The sequence below is a fragment of the Antedon mediterranea genome, chromosome 4 (assembly GCF_964355755.1).
Source record: "Antedon mediterranea chromosome 4, ecAntMedi1.1, whole genome shotgun sequence".
Taxonomy (NCBI): Eukaryota; Metazoa; Echinodermata; class Crinoidea; order Comatulida; family Antedonidae; genus Antedon; species Antedon mediterranea.
Window position 1 is genome coordinate 33429711 of NC_092673.1, and position 27773 is coordinate 33457483.

General features: G+C 33.9%; 2 protein-coding genes across 6 annotated transcripts; one reads left to right on the forward strand and one right to left on the reverse strand.

Moving 5' to 3' along the window:
- The first annotated feature begins 536 nt into the window (after positions 1-536).
- LOC140047363 (large proline-rich protein BAG6-like) lies at positions 537-15930 on the forward strand. Of its 3 annotated transcripts, none has more exons than XM_072092342.1 (22): positions 537-674; positions 1161-1259; positions 1649-1690; positions 2235-2492; positions 2768-2839; positions 3050-3184; positions 3575-3798; positions 4077-4200; positions 4323-4487; positions 4911-5334; positions 5606-5980; positions 6349-6593; positions 10507-10735; positions 11136-11552; positions 12029-12198; positions 12484-12640; positions 13219-13343; positions 13679-13829; positions 14061-14161; positions 14389-14568; positions 14970-15077; positions 15629-15930. In XM_072092342.1, exons 2-22 carry the CDS (start codon positions 1197-1199, stop codon positions 15884-15886), a joined length of 4023 nt encoding a protein of 1340 aa, XP_071948443.1. In that variant the 5' UTR covers positions 537-674; positions 1161-1196; the 3' UTR covers positions 15887-15930. The 3 variants fall into 3 exon arrangements, with proteins under 3 accessions (XP_071948443.1, XP_071948445.1, XP_071948444.1); XM_072092344.1 differs by having other exon boundaries at positions 6352-6593; XM_072092343.1 differs by having other exon boundaries at positions 1166-1259.
- LOC140047365 (ileal sodium/bile acid cotransporter-like) lies at positions 15920-26379 on the reverse strand. 3 transcript variants are annotated; one of them, XM_072092346.1, is made up of 3 exons: positions 25813-25830; positions 22104-22222; positions 15920-20091 (listed from the first exon to the last, which is right to left on the reverse strand). In XM_072092346.1, the coding sequence occupies exon 3, from the start codon at positions 20088-20090 to the stop codon at positions 18720-18722; it is 1371 nt and encodes a 456-aa protein (XP_071948447.1). In that variant the 5' UTR covers position 20091; positions 22104-22222; positions 25813-25830; the 3' UTR covers positions 15920-18719. The 3 variants fall into 3 exon arrangements, with proteins under 3 accessions (XP_071948447.1, XP_071948446.1, XP_071948448.1); XM_072092345.1 differs by lacking the exons at positions 22104-22222; positions 25813-25830 and adding an exon at positions 26300-26379; XM_072092347.1 differs by lacking the exons at positions 22104-22222; positions 25813-25830 and adding an exon at positions 22758-22869.
- Between the last annotated feature and the right edge of the window lie 1394 nt (positions 26380-27773).

Consider the following 27773-nt stretch of genomic DNA (forward strand, 5'->3'; position numbering starts at 1 on the left):
GTTGACAGGTCTAGTAGTAGCAATCCGAATGAACTTTGATTAGGCCTAAAGTAAAACATTTTTTTAATCGGGGAACTTCAATATTTTTCGTTCGATTAAATTATTTTTATTTTAATGAATGTTAACCTGACTAGTGACTTGTGAATTTACACCCAATGTAATTTGTTTTCCTTTCTATGGGCCTAACCCTATAAATAAAAGGGACCGGCACATAGATTTGGTTAATTCATAAATAATTTCAATAACATTTCTTCACAACAAAGAAAACGTATGAACAATTAGTTATTACAAGCAAGTGTTTCATAATTAATTTCTAAAGCAACACCAATACATTTTTTTGGCTAAATGAGTAAACAGATATTTTAAAGATCATAATTAGTCATTGACATTCACATGATGGAACAACCAGAAGGTTCTGGTGACAGAGGGATGAATGATGTTTATCAGAAATTCCCAAACCACGCAATATAACCGGCTGCCTGGGAAATAACAGTACTACCTAGCTAGCTTTATGGGTAATTAAAGAACGAAAACTACGTAGGCCTAGCGTAGTACGCGTTTCTGACAAATTGATTTGTATTTCAACACAACATTTTGAATAATAAACTGACTGCATTTGTTAACTTTTACTCAATTAGGACGTTGGTTAAATTATTTAGCCAAGTTTGGCTTGTGTAAGTACGTTATTAAAGATTATTTTGTGGCCTTTTCAGCGAAAAATGCTAGGCCTAGGCCCATCTCTTGACAGATTATCGCAGTTATTTCTGGTGTGCTTATTATTGGGTTGGATCCGGCTACATATGCTGCCTGTCCAGTCTTCAGTTGGGCCTAGCTCTTAATACGATTTCATTTCCTTGTTTTAGTTTGGTTTATTTTTGTTTTACAGAAAAATATATTTACACTGTCGCAGAAGATTCTGTTCTACCTCCTGCATATTAACGCTACGCTTTGTTAAGTTGTTGTTTGTGTGTGTTTTTTTTATTTGTTTTTGCTTTTTTTACTTGACACCCCTACCCTCCTCCTAGTTGGCCTATAGTAGCTAGGCTAGTAGGCCCTCTAGTCTAGGGCTAGGCATAGACTGGCCTCTAGACTACGGTAGCCTAGGCCTAGGCCTTATACAGAGTATTACTAATTCTGAATCTATTTATATTTATTTTTAGTACAGTACTGTAAATTTGTGTAGATTTGAAAGAAATATGATAGAAGTGACCATCAAAACGTTGGACTCTAAAACCCAACCATTCTCAACTTCAGATGATGTAAGTAGTGAATAAAAATAATATAAATGATCTGTAGCCTATAGGCCTATATACCCAAAAACAAATATAAATACAGTAACCCATATTAGGGTACACCTTCGGTACAAACAAAGTGTCAGCCCAAAGGGTATCCCCTAAATAGGGGTTGGACATAGGAGTGTTCAGACATGTCATATATTGCCTCTTTTTTTGCTTGACCTTGATTTACCTTAATAGGGTTTTTCTCAAAGAAAAGGTTTCACTGTTTTCTGTTCTATCTGAGAAATGAATTTTTTTTCTCCAATTGGTTAATAATAATGGTAGTGAATATTGATAGTTGTGTTATTGATTTTGTTATCAAATGTGAAAGCAGATTTGTATGAACATTATTTCTTTCTTTGTTTATATAGATCACAGTCCAAGGATTTAAGGAACAGATAGCAGAGGATGTGGTAGGTAGAAATATATGTACATGTACATACAAATAGCTATTGAACTTCAGAAAATAGGTATACAAAAATAATAGCATTCAACACTATCTTACACTTTATATAATAATTGTTTATTTTATTCTTTGCACATTGGCACAATAAAATAAGTGTTGTTGTGCATTCAAGTTAATTAGTAGTCAAGGATATACAGTAGCTATCATATTCCTATTGTGTACAGTAGATAATTATTTTTGGGTGTTTTGTATTATGAATGTTGATGTTTTGTGTTCCTGCAATCCTCTCTTCCCCAGCACAATTCCATACATAGATAAGAGTAAATTTAACCAGTTATACTGTACTGTTAGCAGAATACAGAACAACTATTTTCTAGTAAATTATATGGAAATTGGTATATTATTGTAAAGAGCTATAGTACATTAAACCTTCTGGGTGTATTTTATATTGCATTCAGTTAATAAACATTGCTGTAATATATCTTAATATCTTTAATAATATAAAACAATGTTTATATTACTAAAACATTGTATATTATTTTTTCCTATAGAAAATTACAGCGAACCTTCAACGTTTGATATACCAAGGTCGGGTTCTTCAAGATGGAAAGAAACTTTCCGAATACAACGTCGATGGAAAGGTTATTCACTTAGTAGAGCGCCCTCCACCATCAAAGCGACCTGCTACGAGCACCAATGCAGAATCAAGCAGTTCCACCTCGTCCAGCTCACATGCTTCTAACGACAGTAACATTTTTGTTGGATCCATATCATTGCCTTCAGATTTGCAAGATCAGGTCGAAGTTCAGGTCAGAGTTCATGTCATTCATCATTTTTCTTTTGTCACTACTGTTGAACCTTTTTAGGACAGCCTTATTAGAGGGCACTTTCCTTTAATTAAAGGGGCAATTAAACTATGGCCAATCCCTATTGCAAATGTCTTTTGTGGATACTGATCTCCTATTTCTGAAATCCTATATGAAACAAGATTTCTCACTATTGGCATGCTTGTGTAAAATTCAGGGGCCTCTATTGCTAATACAAACTTAGAAAATGTTTTACCTTCAAGTTTTTTTATTTATAGCGTATAGTTCAGCAAGTTGTATCTGACATGGGAGAGTTGGGTCGCAATGCTCGTGTCACATCAAGATCTTCGGTACCTATTAAAATCTTATTTATTTGATCAATATTTAAAGAGGGAAGCACTTCCAGTTCCTTGTCATAGAGGAGCTGATTATTTATCGTTTTACTTTTAAAAATAGCTAACTTTAAATCAATTTATAGCAATATTAATTGTTATTGTTAATTTTGTGGAAATTGTTCGAAATTTTTACCTAACATTCACTGTCTTGTTTTTGTTGTTTAGCCCGATGGTTCGTCCGTAGATGTTCACATTAATCTTGGTCAAGTTCCGATACATCAGATCAGCGCATCACAAGTTAGAATTAACCAATCACGTAACATGATACGGCAAGCCAACGCTATTATTGATCGTCTAGAGGTATTTAATCATCCATAAATATATTGTTTTTAAATTTTAGTTTGGTTAAATTTTTTTTTTAAATCATACTCTTCAATATAAACTATTTATTATATTTTAATATGTGACATGACAATATACGTAACGCTCTCTTATAAAAATGTACATCTGAAGAAATTAAATTTTACTTAAACGCAAAAAAAGAACGTTCTACTTAAAAGGCCTTTAGAGAACAAAAAAAATGATTAGGCATTTATAGTTTTATATAATAATAATAATAATTTTATATAATTATCATGAGCGGGAAAGCTATTCTAAGAAAAATGTGATTTTGATTACGATATTTTATACTTTTTAGTCATCTGTAGTGTTAATTACAAATTAATTGCATTGAAAACTATGCTTCTTTAGAATCCACCACAACAGGCAGAAAATCAAACTGAAGGTTCCAGCAGTGAGAGTGGTGCCACAGCATCATCATCTGAAGCTGCCAACTCCGTTTCTTCTGCAGCCACTGAGGAAGAACCAATGGTTACTGATACAAGTGATACTACAACACAAGAAGATAGCCAAGGTGGTGCCCGAGCCTCTAACACACAGTCAGGTACATCAAGTAGAGGTAGTGGACAGAGCATGTAAGTATTATTGTAGATAAGTTCATCTCTGGATTGACCTTAGCAAAATGGTTGATAAGTGGTAAATTATATATAAACTATGAACCTGGTAGAAATTGGACAGGATACCTTCTGAAAATATTGGTCACTATTTGAAAAGAGTGGAGTTGCCTCCCGCTGGGCTGTACATGGCGCTCTGCTGGGCCCTCTGGGAGAACAGTCTTGTGTTGAAGAGGTCGCCCAGTATAAATATACATTTTCCGTTCCATACTTAAACATTCTTATTATTTATTCGACAGACATCCACCTATAACTGCAATGGCGGACATTTTAGATGAAGTGATGCGATTGAACGAACGACTACGACCTCATATGGAGAGTTATAGAGACATGATGAGAGCTGATCTTCCTTACGATGGCAATGTATGTATTTTCTACAAACAAAAAATATTGTAGTACAGGCATTCAACAGTCCCTTTATTCACCTCTTTTTTTAATTACCGTAGTATGATTGCTTAATATGATAATTTTATATTTACATTTAGTCACGGTTAATGCGAGATGCGCAGCGTTCACAGAATCTGGTTGGTCAAGTGATGCATCTCATCAGTCATGTGTACCATTCGCTCTCCGACTGCGGTTCAAATATGACATCACCACCACCAAGAAACCTACGAGTACCGCAGACAGGACCACCGGTTCCAATACAGGTACTGTGGTACACAGTTATACTGTAGCACATTAATTTACCTTGGTTTATGATAGGTTAATATTTTCATGTGTCAAAATATTGTATTTTGTTAATGCCTGGCAAAACAATAGACTCACTTCAACCTCTATAATATAATTTTAGGTAATAATTAGTATGTAAAAAAGATTTTCAATTAAATAACAATAGTCGCTAGGTGGTTGCATTTGCTGCAGGATTTTTAATTTGCAGACTGAACAGGAAAGTATCTCAGAAATATTCTGTTTGCCATTTCTACCCTTCTGTTTCAGAGCCATTATAAGCTTACAGCTATGATTACATTTTGACTAAATATTAGTTTTTTATTCTGCTTTTTCAATTAAAAAATTATACTGTACTACTAATAAGAATGTGAAATTAGGGATTTCATTGTTTTTTGTTTTAGATTAGTCTACCGCCCGCAATATTTGCCTTCAATGGTTCAAGACAAGGGGGAAATAATCAGCAATCTAGAGACATCAATGCCAACCAGACCATGCCACCAGGACAAGACCAAAACCACAACCAAACCGGAGAAGCTGCAGCCTCTCAGGCTTCAGCATCTACCCCTGAATCAAGCAGCACAACAGGTTCCTCAACCACAACATCAACACCTACTGCTGCAACAACCAGACCAACAACAACAGCTAGCACCACTAACCCTAGAGTCTCAAACATGGTTGTGTCAAACACCCAGACGATTGTTATCTCACCTCAGGGGATATCAAACATTCCTGGTCCTCCACCAAGGATGATGGGGGCACAGCAGCCGCAAGGAGCATTTGGTAGGGGTGTAATAAGACCCGGAAGAGGCGGTGGTAGTAATGGAGGTAAGCGACAAGTTACATTAAGCATTAATACTCAGAATGTGATGTAAAACTCTGTAAGGTAAATTAAATGTTTTACTAAAGCTCTGTCTGCACTATCAAACTTTATGTGACAAAAAAATGTGATATGCCCATATATGGACATGATGATGTCATATCACTACCATATTTAAGCATATTACTACCATATTTGGGCACATCACACTTTTTTTGTCAAAATAGTTTGATAGTGTAGACAGAGCTTTAAATCTAAATTGTGATTAACTCTTTCCAGGAGCTTCAATACATATACATCAAGTTCCGCATCAAGGTGGACCAATCACACCGCAGGTTATGTCGGCTCTAATGGGGGCCATTTCAGGCCAACTACCAGGTGTACAAATGACCGGAATTCGGTCGAATTTAGGCCCAATTGGATCTAGGCCAAATTCAGGCCCAGCTGGAGCTAGGCCCAATTCAGGATCTAGATTTCATTTAGGTCCTAGGCCTGCTTCAAGTTCTGGTGGACCTCGGCCGTCTATGAGTCCTGGTTTGTCTGTACCTGCTTCAAGTCCTGCTGGACCTAGACCAGCGTCAAGTCCTGCACCGGCTTCAAGTTCAAATGCAAGTGCTACCACAGCATCTAGTGAACAAGGAGCGCAACCAAGTGGTACGTATCTTGTAACTCTTGAATGATAAATAAGATATTTATAGTAAGGCCCAACTTATGCCTATTTCACGCTCAGACCGCTAATCTTAAAAGTTAATTTCAATGTGTTCACACCATCTACCTTGTAGACTTATTTAATTTACTGTGCCTGTTATAGTTATGTTGCTCATTTTGCTAGTAAGTTTTTTCACAAATGGCAAATGTTTGGCACTGGGTAAAAAAGAAAATAGCCTAATTACCTGTATCTCAATTCAAGGCCGTACGTCAAAACTAAAAGGCGGATCTTTATCCCGATTATTGACTCTTTTTAATCCTGGCGGAAGTGTCAACTCTCTGATTGCTCTTGTTTTTTTTTAACTTGCCACCAGTAGGCAGCAGATCAAGCACTACCACTACCAGCACCAATTCAACCAGTAGCTCTACCAGTTCCAGGTCACAGACAGCACCAACAGGTGCAAACCAACAAAGAGCTCATTCACCATTAGGAATGTTTAATCTGCTTTCCGGTAACGGTAATTCGTTTGATGCGTTTTTACCTTGTCAATCACGCCACATTCCAAGTCAGTCTCAAGGGACCAGGCCAGCACCAGCCCCGAGCTCAAATGTAGGACCAGTAAGTATATAACATTGGTCAATTTTTGACATTCTGGAAAAGGCAACACCACTCACAGTATCAAACATTCTTTTAATTAATTTTTCTAAATAGTTTACTATTATTTTTTTGTTTTACTGTATTTTAGTAATTTTTTTACCCTGCTTCTGAGATCCATTTGAACTCCAGAGCCCCTTGTTTTAGCCAGTGAGTGCTCGTATCCGTTTGGCCACTGGTTCTATGTTATAATTACCTGAAATCATTATATATCATTTTTATTATGACCTGAATGTACTTATTTTACTATCGGTATTTTTCTTGATCTTAGCAAGGCCTTTGATACAATTGATCATAACATTCTCTTGAGAAAACTTGAATTCTATGGTATCAGAGGCCTTGCTCTTAATTTTTTTAGGAACTACCTAGGCAACCGTAAACAATTTGTCTCAGTTAAATCCTACTTTTCTTCTCATTCTAAAATTACATGTGGTGTTCCACATGGCTCTATACTTGGACCTTTACTATTTTTAATTTATGTTAATGACTTACCTAATTCCTCTTCCCTCTTAAATTGTGTTCTTTTTGCTGATGACACTAACATTTTTTTTTCACACAAAAATATTACTGAACTTGTGCAAACTACAAATAATGAATTAGTTAAGATTTCCAATTGGCTCAATTTAAATAAATTATCTTTGAATATTAATAAAACTAACTATATTTTTTTAAATTATAAAATAAAAAATATAGACTCTGTTGTTATTAAAATTAATGATAGTGTAATCAAACAAGTTAATGAAACAAAATTTCTCGGTGTTTTCCTAGACTCAAAGTTATCCTGGCAGTCCCATCGTAATAATATTTCAAATATAATTTCTAGAAACTTTGGAATAATGAATAAACTAAAGCACTATCTCCCACAGCACATTCTTTTATCTTTATATAACACCTTAGTTTTACCCTATATTAATTATTGTAACATATCTTGGGCTACCACAATTGATAAATTTCTTTACTTGTGTCCCTGGACGAGTCCTGAAGCAACCAATATTGACAACATCTTCAAACTACAAAAACGTGCTATCAGGATTTGTGCAGGGTCAACCAGAATAGCTCACACCAAAAACTTATTTAATAAATTTAATATACTTAATGTATTTGATTTACACAAATTACAAACTTATATTTTTATGTATCGTCTAAAAAATCACTCTTTACCAAATCATATTATTTCTTTATTTCCTAAACAACAACCTGATAAATTCACAATTACAATACAAGATTTGCTAAAACAAATATTTTATCTGAAAAGCATACATTTCATTTAAGAAGAAAATCGATTTTTTATAACAGTCCAAAAATATGGAATTTATTAAGTATTTCATTAAAATCTCTTCCTAATCTACTTTTGTTCATCATTCGCGGTACTATATACGTACCATTTATTTGTATCAACAACAAAATAATACAGTATTTCTTTCACAAGAATATTTCTATAAACTTATTTGATACAAAACGGGTATGCAATGAGCCGAAGCTCTTAAACGCATTACCCTATAATACAGATATCTAATTAGCAAATAAAACAATAAAAGTACAAATAGAAATAAAAAGTAAAAGTAACAAAAGTGAACTCTACATGAGTGAGTATTTATTTATTAATAATTGTTGTATTTCCTTTTTAAATTTTCCGATTTTAGTTTCACACTTTATGTTTTCAGGTAAACGGTTCCAAATATTTGCCCCTCTATAGGCAATACTTCTTTGTCCTATATTTGTTCTTTTTAGAGGAATACGGAAATCACTCTTCTTCCGCGTACCATACTCATGTACAGATTCCATTTTTGTAAAAAAAGAGTTAAATGAAACTGGTAAATTGCCCATACGGAATTGAAACATAAATACAGCAGTGTACTTTTCATACAAGTCAAAAATATTCAATAGGTTTTTGTTATAGAATAAATTTGCTGATGGATGCTGATAATGCACTTTACATATAATTCTGATCGCTCGTTTTTGAAGTATATGTATTCTCTGTAGCTTTGTTGCCCCCGCAACTCCCCAAATAGTTATTGCATATATTAGGTGAGGTAAAATTAACGAGTTGTACATTATTAACAAAACATCTGATTGAACAATATATTTAAGTTTGTTCATTACACCAATGACCCTTGCAATTTTCATAGTAATGATATCTATGTGATCATGGAATGTTACAAACTCATCAAGAATGACACCTAAGAACTTAATTTTACTAACTCTTTCAATTTCAACATCATTAATAAATAAAGTATAGTTATTGGTATCTTTTTTCTTATACATGCTTCTAAATTCGATAAACTTGGTCTTCTTTGTATTCAGACTCAATTTGTTTGCAGTAAACCAATCACTTAATTTACTTAATTCTGTATTTAAAGTGTTAATTAAAAGGTTTATATCTTTGTGCTTAAAAAATACGTTAGTATCGTCAGCAAAAATGACAAATTCTAAATATTTACTACTTTCAACAATGTCATTTGTATAAATTATAAAAAGTAACGGCCCAAGAATTGAGCCTTGTGGTACTCCATATTCAATCAGTTTTAATTCTGATTTACAATTTCCCATGTGAACATATTGTTTTCTCATATATAAGTAGCTCTTAAACCATTCAAGAACAATGCCCCGAATACCATAAAATTTGAGTTTTTGTAAGAGAATCTCATGATCTATCGTATCAAATGCCTTAGAAAGGTCTAGGAAGACGCCGATACTTATCATTTGTTCATCTATTGCTGAAGTAATTTTTTCTATTGTTTGTGAAAGTGCATGACTCGTAGAGTGGTTTTTTCGAAAACCAAACTGTGATTTATTAATGATGTTAAGTTTGTCAAGGTATTGAGTCGTTTGATCATACACAACTCTTTCATAAATTTTAGAAATACAAGGCAAGACTGAAACAGGTCTATAATTTGTTATGTCATTTTCATCGCCACCCTTAAATATAGGCACAGTTCTGGCAATCTTTAATTCATCTGGAAAGCAACCAGTTGTCAATGATATATTAACAATATGTTTAATCGGTATTGTTAGGCATTGCGAAAATGGTTTAATATAACGAGCACCAATTCCATCATTACCAGGTGACTTACTTATATCTAGATTATCAATATATTTCTTAATGTCATGTTCATTTACTGGCCTAATAAACATAGAATTGGCGTAATTGCCAGACATTAACGTTAGTGGATCTATTCTATTACTTCTTTTATTTTTTAGATCAGTTGCTATATTTTTGCCAATATTAATAAAATATGAATTCATTGCTTCCGCTTGATCTTGTTCATTGTTGTAATAGTTTGTATTTAAGAACATCTTTGACGGTTTTCCCGAATTGTAATTTTTTCCTAATAAATTGTTAATATTTCGCCATGTTTTTTTAGAGTTATTTTTATTTTTCTCAAATTCTTCATTCAGGTAATTCGTTTTTCTTAGTCGTATTAGTTTAGTTAATTTATTTCTGTAGTTAGTGTATCTACTTTTGTTCAAATCTAACCTAAAAAAATCTTTGGTCGCAGCATATGGCAGCTAAATCTCCTGTTCTTGTTCTTCTTGTTTCCTTTCTTCTTCCCTTTATTGAATTGAATACCTTATCATATTGTTCATCTTGTAATTGTACTATTGTCTTAGCAATTTAAGCTTCTGTATTTTTTATGTAAGCCGGACTGCTATTGTATACCTTCATTTTTTTTTTTTTTTAACTGGTGGTCACGACTTAAAGTTGTCCGCAACTTATTTTGACCTCCATCCGTACATTTTTGATGTTTTTCTTTTATATTGTAATTTTCTTTTTTGCAATTTGTAATTTTTATCTTTTATTTTAAAATGTGTGGAGAAACTAATAAAACAAACAAACAAACTTATTTGTAAAATGCTATTTTTTTCTCATATACAGCCTCTACATGGCATATTTCAAGATATTGTTGGAGCCTTTCAAAACCTGCCCAGCCAACAGCAGCAACAACAGAGCTCTAGGCCTCAGCCAACCACTCCATCAACCACATCACAAGGCACTTCATCAAGTACCTCTTCAACCAATTCACAGTCACAGACAAGGGCTCAAGCAAGCTCTATTGCCAATGCTTTTATTGGAACGTTTATGAACCAACAGACAGCAGGTGGAGGTAAGCTTATGATTAAAAACATAGAGGTGTTTTATATAACTTGAGAGTGAACTAGATATAGCGAAGTGATGCAAACTCAAAATGACCCCTCAAAATGGCAACCGTATCTGTTAAAAAATATTAAGATATAAATTGATAATTGAAAAAAAAATACAGTACAGTTTTTATAAAATTATTTATATTATTAATGATAATCAAATTAATAATGTTTTGGTTAATGTATAAAGTTGATAAAATACTGACTGGTGTTAATATACTCAACATGATATATTATAATAACTCTATGATTAAACACAATTATGTGTACCTAATATGGGAATGGAGATGTAGCTATTACTAGTAAATATAGCAGTGTGTTCGGCTTGTTCATATAACACATGTTTTGGTTCACATTTTATAGGAAGTAATTCATCTGCAGGGGGCAACCCGTTTGCCCAGCTTCTACTGGGAGGAATGGGACAAGGAAGATCGGCAACCGGAACCCCAAATGCGTCAACATCCACTGGGAACCAAAACAGATCATCTAGTCAACAAAGTGGCACAACATCAAGCGAAGGTCTCTTAGAATTAATGCAGCAATTTGCACGAAGAACCCCAAATATGTCGCCTGGTAGCGGTCCAAACACAGGAAACGGACCCACGTCTTCAAGTCAACAAAGCAACCAAGCGCCCTCAGCTACCGAGACTATGTTTTTTGATTTGGTGCAAGGGATCTCAGAGCATGTCGCCATGGCTGCAACTGGTCAAGATTCAGCATTGACCATTCATCAATTTTTAAGTGGTCTTGACCAATCTTATGCTGAGCAGCATGTTGAAGGTACTTTGTTTTTTTTCTATTTTTAGACCTTTCTTTTCATCAGGTTCATCTATTCCCAAATAATGAATACATTTATTAGTACTATAATATTTTAGAGTACTACCAAACCCGTAGTCAGGAGGGAGTTGAAGAGTTCGAACAAACCCTTTTTTTCTTAAGTGCCCCTCTTCATACTAGAGACAAGCACCGAAGATGCTGGTAAACAAGGCCTAACAAGCTTACCTTACAATGGAAATAACATCCAGATAAAGCTTGACTACAACATTTAAATAATGCCAAAAATAACACCCCAACTCCCTATAAAATTTGAATTTCTTTACTTCACTGCATTGTGGGAAATTAACAAAATCTGAAAGTCAGTTGGTTTTATTTAACATTAATGCATTTGGAACCAGACCAGCTAGTTCAGTAGTAATTGTACTAAAATACAATACAGTATTTAGTTTATTTTTTTTACAAATGTTTTTACTTAATAGGTTTCTTTTACGAGGCATTTGATTATTACGCAAGAAACTTTACGATGACAGATCTGTCGCATCTTATATTTGGACGTTCTGAACCACTCCAGCAAAATCGGCAGAGTCTTCGTAGATTTGTGAACGAGAAAGTATTAAGAGGGCGACAGCCAAGTGAAGAAAACATTACAGTAGGTTTTTTTTTTCATTTATTTTTTAATATTTTATTTTTTTATTTAATTAAATTGGTTTAATTAATGTGTGGATTGGGTGTTTGATAGATTGATTTTATGGATTACTAGCTAATTAATACTGTAATGGAATCATTAATTGGTTTAATTAATGAATTGACTGATTTTATTTTATTTCTTATTTATCATGCCAGTGATTGAATGAGATTAGTGTGTTCATAGGATTAATAGATTGATTGTTTTTGTATTGATTTCCATTTATCATGACGTTGAATTCTTTTACAGTTGGCAGTGAATGAGATTGCTTTGGAAGTGATAAACCAACTGGAAGAAGATGCACCAGAAATCACAAGTGTCAGAGAAGGGGTTGACATCAAAGCTACTAACCTTAAATTTGTTCAGAGCGCACTCTTAAAAATGGTTAAATACATTCTTGATGATCGTAAGTACCTTAGTTGATTACTAAATCTATTCCTGCTTATAATAACTGGCCGTTAGTTATCAATATCACTATTGAATTTGACCGACAATGCTTTTATTGAAATGTTGAAAATTAAATTATCATTTTAAACAGAATTATCAAAAACATATTATAGGTAGACCTGTGAGACTATGGGGAAATCTAACAGGAGGAGACTTAACATGCTTGCCTCTAATCCCAAGGTCCAGGGTTCAATCATGACCTAGTGCCAGAGTTGTAACTCAAATCTTTTAACTCCACTCCCTACGCTTCTAAAGAGACTTAGTTTATAAGCACACGATAAATTATAAAATAGTTTATCCATCCTGTAAATGGCGAGTTGCTTGATGTTGGATACGTATGCCTATAAACATACTACAATAGACCCATTCTTTGAGACAACACCATAAAGGAGCACACTTTTCTGTGAAAGGAATGAGTGGAAATATATGTTTTAAACCTACAGCCAATCCCTGTTCAGAGGACACTTTGTTTTGTCCTAAAGTTATCTCTTTAAGAGGGATTCTATTGTAATTTTTAACATTTTTGTTTATCTATAGATGATCCTAGCTTTGGAGTCACTCTGCACAACATGATACGTGATAGTTTACACAGATGGATTGTTTTAAATATTTACTGTATGAACGGACAACAACCAGTTCTTGATACAATGGTAGCTTGTATGGTACGTTCACACTATAAAGAATTTCTTAATTGAAAAGCCGTACAGCAATTATCATTCTTTTCGCTTAAGTCAAGACAGTTATATCTTAAGTGAAAAACGGAGGCTTGATTTCTTTTTATAATATGGAATGAAGAGAATGAAGATCTAAGATTTAAGAGAAAAATAATTTATTTTGACTTAAAACAAAAAAGTTTAGATGATTATTTTTTAGTTACATCTGATCTCTGGTTTATCACAATTATTTCAATATTCCTCAATGTGAATAATATACTCATGATTTGAGTTAGTTCCTCCAGCGTAACATTTTAAAATTTGTTCTCAATTTGTTCAATTAGCGCACTTGGATGGGGAATATTAACTCTGGATTTAGTAACATAATGATCTCAATGACAACGCAGAATTTTGGTCAAATTATCAGCAATCTATCGATAACAGAGGCAGACATTCTTGAACATGTTGTAAGGACAGACACACAGCAAGAAATGGGTAAGCTAGAAAATTGTTTGAATTGGGCACACAGTATCTAAATTATTACTTTAGTAACAGACAGCATGAAACACCATTTGCAGACCAAGAACTGAGGCTTAGAGTAGTTCTATCAAGAATTTAAAGCTAGGTCCAAGCTTATTTGTTAACTACTTTGCTAATATCTTCAGTAACTTAAAATATATATGAATGTGTAAAAATGTTGAATTATTTATTGTGGTTATTTTGTAGAAAGAGAATCAGAAGCTGTTGCTAGTTCTACATCTGAAGTTGAAAGAAAGACGTCTCGAAATGGAAACGCAAATAGTACACAAGAAAACAACAGACCAGATGTAATTCTTTTTACATTTTTAAAATTATTTATGTATGAAGTCCACTATACTGTAAAGATTATTCCTTCAAAGTTATGGATGGCTGACTTCATGAATATTCATGGTTAACTTGCCTCATGAATATTCATGGTTGACTTGCTTCATGAATAAGTAATGTTCTTTAAGTAAAAAAAATTTGAACACTATGAAAATAACTTAATTGAACTTGAATGTAATATTGCGTTTAGGCAATGGAAGTTGATGATGATGCAAATGAGGCGTCTGCTAATCTGGTATCCTCAACTGTCTCGGAATCAGAACCAGACCGATCGACAATGAGGCAGTCTTCTAGAATGCAGGCAAATGGTGTTGACAGTACTGGAACGGTTCTTCTTGGAACTGAGAGATGGCATGCATCTGTACCAGTTGTACGTCAATGTTTTTCTTGCCTTGTTTTGTCATACTTACACAGACAAGTGGTAACGTTAAGCAGGAAAACAAAATATAGAATTTATGTTGTTTTCTATGCTGATTTATGCAAATCACGGACGATATCCGGTTATGATTGATACATATTATACGTGAGATAAGCTATGCGGTTTCCCGCTTACCGTTAACGCAATGCTGTCTCAGTCAATGTCAACGAACTGTATTTTTACAACATTCCATTTCATGATATTTTTTGTAATGGCCTAACCTTTGTTAAGAAAGTGTCTTATACCTGTTCAATTTGTTAATCATATATCATATTGGTATTAGAATAAATCAAAAAAGGAAATTGTAAATTGTGCCATTTAAAAAAAAAAAATCTTTATTTTGATGTTACCAGGATTGGGTTCCAGTTATTGAGCGTGACATCAATCGACAAAGACGGCAAGCTCCTCAAGCGGCCTTTAGTGATGCTTATCTTAGCACACTCCCTCCTAAGCGCATTAAGGTAAGTACATCTAGAATCTGAATCTGGAATGATCTTGATGACAAACTAAAGCATTTTAAATCTCTATACTTTTTGTAAAAATTAAAAACAATATCTTATTTCTTTATACTAATTTAAATATTATTATGATTGTGGTACACTGAATGTATCTATTTTTATTGTCATTTTTATTGTCATCCTTTTTGTTTTTTTATTATTATTTTTATTATTATTTTTTATTATTTTAACAAGTAAATGTTATTAGTTTGTATGTATTGTTTGTGGGGTCTTTCTCGAGACAAGAAACTTGATTTCTTTTACAGAAGACCCCAAATGATGGTTTATTACCATGTTCATTTAAATACACACCTATGTTATACTCTACAATAATATGCCATTATTGAATAAATAAATGTTATTTTGAACATGATTATATTAGGAAGGTTTTGATTCAATGGCCAACTAACTAGGTCATGTCAATCCCCCACTTTTTTCAATCCAATTTTTAGTTAAATCTTGTTTATTTCATAGAATTCTGTAACTTTTTAAATTATTTTATATGTTTTCTTTAGCTAATGCAAGATACTAAAGCACACATACAGAACGGTACCGATAAATTCCTAGAAGAGAGTTTATCCCGAGCGGTGAGCAGCGCGGGCGTGCAGCCCACGACCAGCCTTTCTGCGCTCATGCAAGACGTGAGAGAAGACGAGCAACTACAGGCAGCATGCGAAGACCAGGTGAAGAACGTCCTTAAACAACGTATACAAAAGGATACCGACTATGACGCCACAAGATTTCCAAGTACAGAAAAATACTTGCGTAAATAGGTATGACTAGATAGATAAATCATGCAATGTTGATTCTGTTCTGTACTTTATTTTCTCTTATTATATTGCCATAGTAAGGTAACTGTTATTATTACAGTATATAATTGGATGTTAATAAGCAGTCAATATAATTTTAAGGGGGTACTTTAAAAAAAATAGTGACCTTGAAAGAGACTTAATTTTTAAATTTCATTATACATATTTGAAATGGTTTACTGCACGTGATACAATAATTACACTTAGTAGTGCACATTAGTAGTGTACCTTTCAGAAACTTCATAAAAAAATGTAACATTGTATATACATTTATTACTCAAGACACAATTGTAGTGTTGCTATCTTTCGTTGGAATAAGTCTAAACCTATTCATTTAATGAGACTATTTTAAGGCAATTAATTAAAGCGTCTTTCACACCTGCTCAGGTCTGGCTCCGGCTCCAGTTCAAGTTTGTGTCAGATTGCGCGAACAGCATTAGTAAATTCAGCTACATGCATATCAAGTAAAACGATTAGGCAAATAGCTGCTTAGAGCGTCGTGAACGAACGAAACGAAACATTGACATGTGATTTTATTTGCCAGAGCCGCACCACCAGAGAGAAAGTGTTGAAGACAATTAAGGCTGTACAAGCATATAAAATATCAATCATTTAATTATATTGACGTCTTAATATAAAAAATAAAAACATATTGTACAAAAATACCTAAAATATAATAAACTAAAAAAATAAAATGATAAGAATAATAATAATGATAAACTAATAAATATAGAAACAGTTATAATCTTGTCATTCAAGTTCCAAAAAAGTAATTTGAATAATGAATAGAATACTGCATTAATTATCATCAATATTATATAATCAAATATAAAGTTAATACAATCGGTAAACATACCTTAACTTTTATTTATGTACAAATGAAAATTGGTTATACAGTTGAGTCTCCGTGAGCGGCCACCTATCGTAAGCGGCCACCTTTCTTTACGGCCTAAACAATAAAATACAATTAGCTGGAGGATTTAGAGGCCTGTTGCGTTAAGAATGCCAACAAATATCGTGCATAGCCATATATGTGATTTTGTCCCTCTATCGGTAGAACCTCCCGTAAGCGGCCACTTTTCCCGGTCCCAAAGGTGGCCGCTTATGGGAGTTTCAAGTGTATACTGTAACACTGTAAACTTAGCTTAAGTGAGAAGATATAAATTGTTTAGGCTGACTAGTTGGGCAAGAGTGGGGTTTGTGAGGAGTAGGGTAGGTACAACCGAAAGACTGCTGTGAAATCTGTTCAAAGTTGCTCAAATGTGGAGGGGTTGGCAAGCCTAGAACCATAATATAGAGTTTGGACGGTTGCCTGGCTAAGAAATTGTAGGTAAAAGTTTTCTAAAACCCAGTGAGGCCCTTTTTCTTGGTTTTTTAGATCAAGAAAACTAAGTCTTAGTTTTCTAGAAAACAAGGTTGGGCAGTGACGATCATACGATGATTTGTATTTTAGGAAAAGTTAAGAAAATTAGTTTTTTAGACAACCTGTTTAGGCCCCAGTGACAGTTAATGATGGTCTAAAATATCTAAATACTGTACCTAGTGGACACTCTTCATGTTCCAACTGCTTGAACAAGTTGTTACCTTTGCATTCCTATTGTTTATATAGGTGTAAGCTAATAGTGAAAATATATGCCTATCATATTTGAAATATTTTATTACAGTATTTAGTTTTTAGTAACATCTGTGAGTATCAAAAGTTGGTGAATTACATTTTAAAATTTCGTTTTTCTGTGTATGTACAGTTTAGGGAAAGACTTCTTTTAATTATTTAAACCTGAACATGCTTCTGCTAAAGGTGACTCGATTTTAATGATTTTTATCATTAAAATCAAGTCTACTTTTAATACTAATAAAGCTTGACACATTGTTGAATTTTGTGTATTCTTCAAATTTATGCTTTTTGGTTTTTATATTTAAGTTTAGGGTTTGCCTCAAGTCTGTAGTTATTGTCTTTTTTATGTTAGTCCACCAGTCGGCGTTTTGATTTTTTTAGCTCAAGTATTATACGTATGAAACGCCATATGTGGAAAAGTATATATATTTACTAATTTCATTCTAGAACTTTGACCACGGGAAATTTGTAATGTATGTTTATAGATGCTAAAAAGTGCGTTAATTAGAATCAAGATGTCCAAAAGTATCAAGATGTCCAATATTATGGTCATTTATTAATTCAGTAGATTCCGTTATTGATTCTCATTGCTGTACTGTACATATGGAAATATATGTCCAGTATCAAGTCAAATTTCGTGATACAGCGTCCCATGTGTCATCACGTGTGGTCCAGTATCATGAAAAGTTAGATTAAGGGTTTAGGATCTATGATACAGGCGTCACACATGAAACACATGAGATACTGTATCACAGATTTTGTCTATGATACTCACATTTAGAAACAGTACCCGAGAATCGGCTGCCATCGAAGACAAAAAATAATGAAAGGACATTATCATGGCAACTTAGATATACTGTACATACAGTATCATTGCGTACACTGTAAACAACCATTTAAAAATATAACTTGTTGGTGTTCAAAGAGAGGGCTAGAACAGGCCTCACAATATTTGACCAAGGTAATCTACAACAAGAGCTGAGCTCGCTTTGCCAAGATAGACACTCGTAACCATCCTTTGATCTTATGTATGGCTGCGACAAATACCAACAGTACCATACATATTCTCCGCAGTGAACGGTGTCTTTTAGTGCCGTGATGTATCGCAGCCTCAGATACACAAAACACTTTGATCTCCGGAGCTCAGCATCCTGTTAGATTGCCTTGATTGGACGAACTACTTTACGCTTCAGTCGCAGAAGACGCATTGATATCAGAAAGGTCAACATCTTTGTTTTCTGGAGGAGGAGCACCAGTTTCCTCATTAACTTTTGCTGTGTCATCTTCATTTACAGCTTTATACTTGTTTTGGACAAATTTCACATAAACCAGATAGCCCAACACTAGAGTACATCCTTCGATAAGCGTGGTAATGGTGATTAACAGAGGCATTCGAGAGACAAGATCAGCCTCCGGTTGAGGGTATGCAAATCTGATAACAGTCGTCGCCAGAACACTGTTTTGAATTCCTGTCTCCAGTGCTATTGTGATGGCTTGCTCACGCTCTCGTCGTGTGATCTTCGAAATGCCGAAACCAAGTAAGCCGCCTACGAGTGGGTATAGGAAACAAACGAGCCATATCTGCCAGGAACCTTGGAAAACGTAAAGATTCGACGGCACACCTAGACCCGTTGAAACAAATATCAGAACATACGCGAACGGTTTTAGGAGACAAAGGCATACGTTTTTAACTTTTGAGAGTTTGTATCGGATGAAGATTCCTACTAAGGCAGGCGCGACCATCAGCGCAAATTGTTGAATCATTTCCTTAAAAGGCGTTTTTAAAGCTTCGTCACCGTCAACAAATCTCTCCGCGTAGATAAAGAGATTCAAAGGCATGAAGGCGAGCGCAGCTATCGTTGAACAAAATGTCATTGTTAGGCTTAAGATAAAGTCACAATCAAGAAGCAACGTAAATATGTTACTGAACCATCCGCCTGGGCATGACCCCTCGACTAAGAGACCGACGGCAGACTGACGGTTATCTGATAAGATAGCATTAGCTAAGCAAAATGCTAACAACGGCATGACGATGAACTGGCATAACATGCCAATAGAAACGCCTACTGGACGTCGAAGATGTCCCCAGATGACCTTCAGGTCAAGTTTAGTACCCATACTGACGTACGATATCAGTAACCATATTAGAAGAAAATACGTGAAGATGAAATTTAGTATCGTTGGTGTACGTAGAACTTTGACGACTTCTTCGAATTCGCTTGATTCAGAGCTAATGATTTTGATGGTTAGGATTTCGACTCCTACAGACAAGCCAATGATGGTGGCATTGAAGGATACGGTATCTGATGGCAGGACATCCAAGGATATGACGTCAGGTTCCACTGTGAAAACGTGTTGATCCGAACTTTTAAGTTCTATGGTAATGTTGTGTCGTGCTTGGTCTTGCTTGACGTGGAAGGTAATTGTTTTTGTTAATTTCTCAAATGTTTTGAGAAAGCCTTCATCCATCCCTTCATAGGTAGCTTCCAGAGTATACCCATCTACGGGTACAGTCAACGCCATCATAAGAAATGGAATAATTTCTTTAAACATTCTAGAAGATAAAAAGTAGAAACAAAAATAAATATTTTAATTCTTGTATTCCCTTATTATTAAAACCGTATTGATTGTGGAATTCACACAACCACTACAATATACTATTACATGACCGTATACATTTTCCTAGAATTATTTTTTATTCAATCGTACAGTGACGTAGGCCGATCTTTTAAGAACATTTTACAGTATTTTTTTTTCTGATACCGTTCAGGAGTTACGATTATTTAATTAACATGGTGTCCTGAAATCCCTTGACACGCTATGTTATTTTTGTTTTTTACGCTCGTCTGGTTACGATTTTTTGTTATCTCTGGAAGATGGCTTCCGTAGCATGAACATGTATTATTATTATTATTATTATTATTTCAGAATCTCTGGTGGTCCAAAGAATTCGTATGAATTTAAACAAATTTAAATAAAAGTATTTAAGTGACAGACATACTGTGCCTATATTCGTCATTCTGTTTCGTTAAACAATTTATTCTCAATTGGTACTTCTTGTTTTCTTTTCTACGATTTTTAATTTTACCACCAGGCGCAAAGTTTGCGCGCACGTATACAAGCTGTCATAACTACAGAGTAATTTTAACGCGTCCGTACACGTCACAAACGGTATTATATCCGACAGTTCAATATCGTTTACTGAACTTTACTAACCTATGCCGTGGTCCTCGAGGCTTCTTTTAGCCTAGGCATACCGGTACGTTTTCTCCGGGGCACAAAAGTTCAACCAATAACTTGAAACTAAAGATATGTTTTGAGTTATTTAATCTGCACTCGTTATAATGAAATTATCATATCAAAATGTCACGGTTGTGAATAACAGTGAGCTAAGGTCCTTTATATTGTGGCACCCATGGGAGCTAAAATTCCCGCAGGCCAAGTATCGTATTGGATTAATATTTCCTATAGACTTACCAAAGAACGAAGTGAAATATAACTTATTTAAAGTTATACTTTCCTAATGTATCACTCAAACTAGGTTTGATAATAATAATGTATAATTTTTTAATTTAAATTATTATTATTATTACACAACTATTTCGTTTTAGAGAAAGATTACATTATTCATTTTTGTTTTCATTATTTAAATCACAATAATGTATAATATGGAGGGATAGTATGAATATCTTTTATTTTACAATTCCTGCTTAGAGTCCAAAGTCCACAATATCGACCGATGTGTGTGTACGCGCGCGTACCAAAGTTTTGACTTAAATACCATTTTCACAACGTTTAGTATCGAAGTGAATTATGGTAGGGCACCCACTAAACTAGGCCTATATGTACAGGATTTTTCAGGGACTGACTTATGGTAAGTTTTGTCATACAATTGTTATTTACGTGTTTGATGTTTTGTGGATAGGCATGTTTTAGAACACGTATAAAGTTAAATGATTCATTGAATTTTCATCGAGTCAGTCAATAACCTATTGAAATTACACGGTGTGGTTACATTTTTCTTACATTTAGATTCAGTTTGAACATACAAATTATAACAATAACATAGAGGAGGAACGAAATTGACAGGATAAATTCGTGTTTTCAAAACGTTACGTTTTAAAGAGTTACTTTTAATCAATATCCTATTATAGGCCCATTATGTTTTTTTACTGTATTTTTTTACGATTGCTCAGTCTATTATTAGTTGGATCATATATTTTTCTTCTTATACTTACAACGTAGTGCCAGGAAAACTTTTCATTCATCATGTTCTTAACAATTTCGGGTGAATATCCTTGCATAGTCCTATAATGTTATTTTTTCAAAATTGAGTAATATAGTTTCGTTGAATTGTTTTGTCATACATAACGATCCAGTTTTATGACACGATATAACTGGGGTACCGAATAATTGTTTCCTAAATGTCTACGTCAGATGGGTAACCTAAAACATGTTGGTGTTGTTGTTATTTATTATTTGTATACAACTTAATGCATGACAAATCTAGAAAATACGTGTATTCAAACGGCTAAAAATCAAAAATTAAAAACGAATATAGCCTACCGCTACATATATTTTTTCATCGCTGGTTCAACAACAATTAGCCGCTTCTGTGTTCTGATGTCTATAGGTAAATTATATGATACAGTACCGCCTGTTTCACATGTAACGCGTGGCACATACTATAATAAACAAACATAATACGACGTCACATGTTATGGTGCCTATATTACCGGAGAGTGCCATGTGGAGATGATACAGGGAATCATATACAGTGTAAACCTCTTTTGGGGAAGAAAATACCGTATTATAATGGTCATCCATAAAATGTTCTTCTTTAAGCTCTGTCTACATTATCAAATTAGTTTGACAAAAGAAGTGTGCCCAAATAATGGAAGTGATATACTTAAATATGGTAGTGATATGACATCATCATGTTCATATATGGGCACATCACATGTTGTTATCACATAAGTTTGATAGTGTAGACAGAGCTTTACAGCAGGTTATTAATATCCTACGGCTTTGCTTGGACAGGACAAATCTCGTTTTTTAAAGAAAGGGCAGAAAGGTTAAAGACCCCTTCCCTGCAATTTTGGACGTTTTTTGGAAAATAATACATATATATCACTTTAAAAACATTAAACCATGTCATTCCTTGTCTTAAATGTACGTTTTATGGTAAATTATGATAAAAAGTGAGAAACAATGCACTACCTAAGTAGCTCGCGGCGATCGACCTCTCGTGGACGGTCTTAGGCCTAGCCTAGCTAGGCTTAGTTTTGTAGGCCTAGCTGGTAAACATCGGTAACGTACGAACATCGTACGCTACCTATATACCTAGCCTGACGTTGTATAGTTGCTGCATTAATTGTCTTTCTATTTTTGCCAGACTCCGTTGATACAAATTGGGGAAAACCCGGTATTTTCGCTGAAAAGTTAGGAGTCTTCCATTTGTTTTGGCCTCACGATCGATCGAAAAGTGGGCGAATTACAGGTGAAAAACAAAAATATCAATCCGCGCGCAATGCATTTTGGGATTTATAGCGGGCCGCTATAATTATTAGAATCGACTTATTTTTCACATTTTTAACCGTTTAAAGACGAAAAAAGTTATCGCAATAGGACCATATAGTATTATTTTTACATTAAATATAGTTTGTGATCTTAAATTAGATCTAAAAAACGTAGGGAATGGGGCTTTAAGTGAAGCGGAAATAAAGATCACCAGTACATTTGTTTTTCATTGCTGCAAGTCAATTCAATTTCTCTATACAGTTTGACATAAATCATTTTGCATCAACCAACTTCTTTTATAGACAATGACATGACATATACCCCACTCCATCTTAATCTGTTTTTAATATAGGTAATCGAATTTTGATGAACTTTAGACATCTTTATTCGGTTGAATGTTTTTTTTTTTTTATGTGTCGCCATAATATAGGCCTACTATGTCCAAGGGTTTGGATGGATGGCCGTATAGTGTAAAAAAGCATGTTCCCATCCCTCATTCGTTTCATGGGAAAATGTTCCCATGGCCCTAAATAGAAGGGCTGTCCCAGGTATAGGAGTGCCCCCTTCTTTCATTATCATTATATTTATGTTATATCATAATTCAATGCCTTGTTTATTTAAAGAATCGCATTCCATGCACTGTGCTTGCGGGATTACGACCCATCAGCAGGTGCAACTACCCGAGTTGACAGTAACAATAATAATATTCCCTTAGTGAATACTGAAATTTCAGACTAAACCACCTGCACTATTTCTTACATAGTAAAAAGTTCATAAATTTTGTTTTATTTTCCGTGAACATGAAGACTGTCTCTATGCTAGAAATGTCACTGTACCTTAAAATAGCCTAAATTAGGGTTTGAATAATAATAAAATTAATGTTGTTCGTATTTATAAATTAATTATTATTAAATTATATTTTTTAAATATATGTCAGTACATTAGGCTAAACGGCTCAGTTCTTTAAATATGTATTGTCACTATGGAAAAAATAATTCTTAATTAAAACAATTTATGTTGTCATTTTATAAATAAACACTTTTTTTTCGTTTTATTTCTATGGAAGTGATTTACTTTATTCAAACTACAAACTCATTTTCATGATTTTGGGGAAGAATTCATCTTTAAGTGTTCTTAAAAAACCATACTCTAATGATTTGGGAAATTGTCTGAAATGTTATACATCGGTATTCCGCAAGATCAAACCGTGTTTTACTCATAATAGTTATACGGTATCTTTCGTTTATTTGTTGCTCCAAATGCTATACTTCCTGATATAATAAAGTAGCCTACAGCTTTTCCTTTATATTCATTTTGTATTCAATAGAATTTAAAATTACAAATAATGTCACACAATCCAAGTAACCTGTCTTGTAAATGCAGGAATTACAACAAGAAACTCATTCAAAAGAAAAACAGATAGTAGATCATAATAAAGGTATTGTTAATAAGGTAGACACATAATTCACATATTCACTACCGTATATAGTACTTCAGCGTGGTTCCCACTAGCGACGCAACGCAACGCCACGACGTATTGACGCAAAGTGCTGTATTGCGTAATCACAAGTAAGAACCGACGACGCAAGAATGCTGCAAACATCACAGGTTTTATTTCACGCAGAAGGGGGAAACACAATTATTAGAAGGGCATTTTCTTACGTTGTATGGGTTGTGCTACGTTGCGTCGCTAGTGGGAACCAAGCTTTAGCATTCCAAATGATTCTGCATTTAAGCCAATTCACACGGACGACCGGCAGCGATGAGCGGAAAATCTAGGCTAAGCAGGTTTCAGGTTTTCACTTATATGTTTTTGTTAGTAAACATGTTGCTCTATTGGCTACCCTTGAGGGTAAATGTGATTTTAGTGACTTCACATAAACTGTTGAATAAACACATGCATAGACATTCCAAGTCCATGTATTTGGAGTAAGATTCCTTGGATGAATGAAGTTCTGGCTTAGAAAAGAAAAATGTCCGTTCGCTCTAAAGGCCAATTTACACAGAAGAGCAGTATACGGTAATAAAACATATAGAATTATAGTATTATTCCTTATGACTATTTAGGCCTAAACATAACGCAGACGGGCGGTTCCTTGCTCTGTGTAAATTTGTCTTTGGTTCCCCCCCCCCCCCCCCCATAGGACGCAACGCAGGTACGTAAGCGCAACGGAAGTGAGTTGACTCAGGCAAGCTACAGTTCAGATGAGACGAAATTGGTCAAATTACTTGCGTTCAAATTACTTGCAACCAAGCTGGAACTCCATAATCAACATTATAAATTATCTAATTTCCATAAAAAAATACCATCTGTAGGCCTGCATTCATTATTGCTAATAGCCGTTAGTTACTCGTATCTTATCGATCATAAATAAATCCCAGTAAAATAATATTTTCTAAACCATATTGTCGATTATGTGAAATCTAGATAAATAATCAATAAACATATCAATAAATTAAACATTCAAGTATGGTAATAGGCCTACAGAAATATTAATAGTAATTTTATGTTTTGTTTTATGAATTACATTTTTGTCACTATAATAATGTTTATTTGTGAGAGATTCTTAAAATATTTCCTGTATAATATTATTTTATGTCCGTCATAGCGTTCCATACTATACCGAATCTTACTTTCTAACAGTTTCATTATTTTGTTAATTGTTAAAAGGGTTTATTATCAATCGTTTCCTATATTTAAAAAATTAAGGCCTATATTCTAAAACATTCAACGTTTTGCAATTATTGATTTTACCTTAATTCTCAATAGATGCTCAATTTGAATAAGTGGGCGATAAAAAATAAAATAGACCTTTTGTCACCAGGCAGAATGAGTTCCACACTTCTATGACAAGACAATGCAATCAATGTACTGTATGTGAAATAAAATAAAATAGGCCCATTGGCCAATGTTACTCATACAATAAATTTGAATGAAGAACGTTGAGTTTTTTTAAATAAGAAAATGACAACAGATTACGGAGACTCAAGAAACAAGAACTAAGAAACATGAGTTTCGATCGGTCGTCGTCATATATTGAAAGAAAAACTAATTATACTGCGATTAATGTTAATTATATAAGTAAATGTTATATAATATAAGAATATCCAACATAAATAAAGTAGCTTGAAGAATTATTTTAATTCTTCGTATAAAATTTAAGTTTATATATTTCACAGATTCAAATGTAGTTAATTATTCGCGGTTAATAATAATAATAGGTTAATAATAGGTTACCTACCTGGTTTCAGAAACGTTTGTTAGTATTAACCTGTTGACTCGGAGGCGAACAGACAACTAAGTTATCTATAGAAAGTCAGCGTTTATATAGGCTACCAATCACGAAGCGAAATCAATTCCCACTTGGTCGACTGGCGTGCTAAAACTGATATAAAACTAGCCCGGATGGAAAGTTATATTTCATATTTTATTTGAAAAAAACCCTGAGTTTGCTGTTGGAAGTATTGCACCCTGAGGAGGTGCTTATGACCCGCTTTATGACAGTAAGCTTATACCGTTTTTACGGAGAAGGAAAACAATATTTCCTCGGCTGACTTTAAAAACGGTCCTTTTGAGAAGGGATATGTTTGTCAATTGTCATAGAGATGTCACGTCAAATAATATTTTACATATTTTTGACGAATACGAATATACAGTAGTTTACAAAAGTAGGCATAGAGACAAGTTTTAGAAACAATGGACGATTTCTCATTTAAAGATGTATTGTCCCCCCCCCCCCCACCCCCCGGACAAAATCATTTTCAACATTTTTTTGTTGTTGAATATGCAATTTTAATGTCAGACAAAAATTAATAAAAACAATGGACCTAAACAAATTATATTTACCTTTAAATGAAAAATTAGTCAAATTGGATTTTTTGTTTATTTTGTCATTGTATAAATTAAAACAATGAGGTTTTTTTCTACAGATTTAAGCTTAATAGACGCGGTTGTCATAAGTTGGCATACTCTACCTGATGGGAAAGATTATCAAGGCCCAGTTTTTATATCTTTCAAATATGTTTCTTTGATAATTTATGAATGTATGCAAAAATTCCCAGACATAGACTGATTCTCTGGTAAAACGTTGTTCATTTGTGAACATACGTTTTGTCTGACTTTGGAGAAATTATTATAAATAATATAATGGTTTGGCTGTTCGTATTTTTTGGTGTTATTTTTTTATTAATTTTTTTTTTTTTTGCGTTGGCTGCCTTCCATAATGAATTAGGTCTCGAACAATCTGTTGGCGTCAAACATTACTTGATTGTCACAATGACAGAATGTTTCTTTAAATCATATTAGAAATAATGTCCCTTTATAGGCCTACTGCAAAATATCCACATAAAGTGTTAGCGCAGTAAATGAATGTAAATAAATAACATAGGCCTACTCTGGCGGAATTCCTTTCCTTTTGTCTTTCAAACTATGTTTCTATCGGCCTAATTAAAGTGTTGGTTTTTATTTGGTAAGGCCTTAAAGAAATTTTACTTTCATATCAAAAAATCCATTTAATGTTTTATATTTGTTAAGCGTTAAAGCATACATGGAATACCAATATTAAAGGGAAAGTTTCAATTTAAACGAGGCAAGAAAAATGTACTAGGCCTATGTTTCCATGACAATATAACGCTCTGGCTACACTGTCAAACTGTATCTGACAACAAAATGTAATGTGCCCATATATGGACGTGATGATGTCAGTATCACTATTA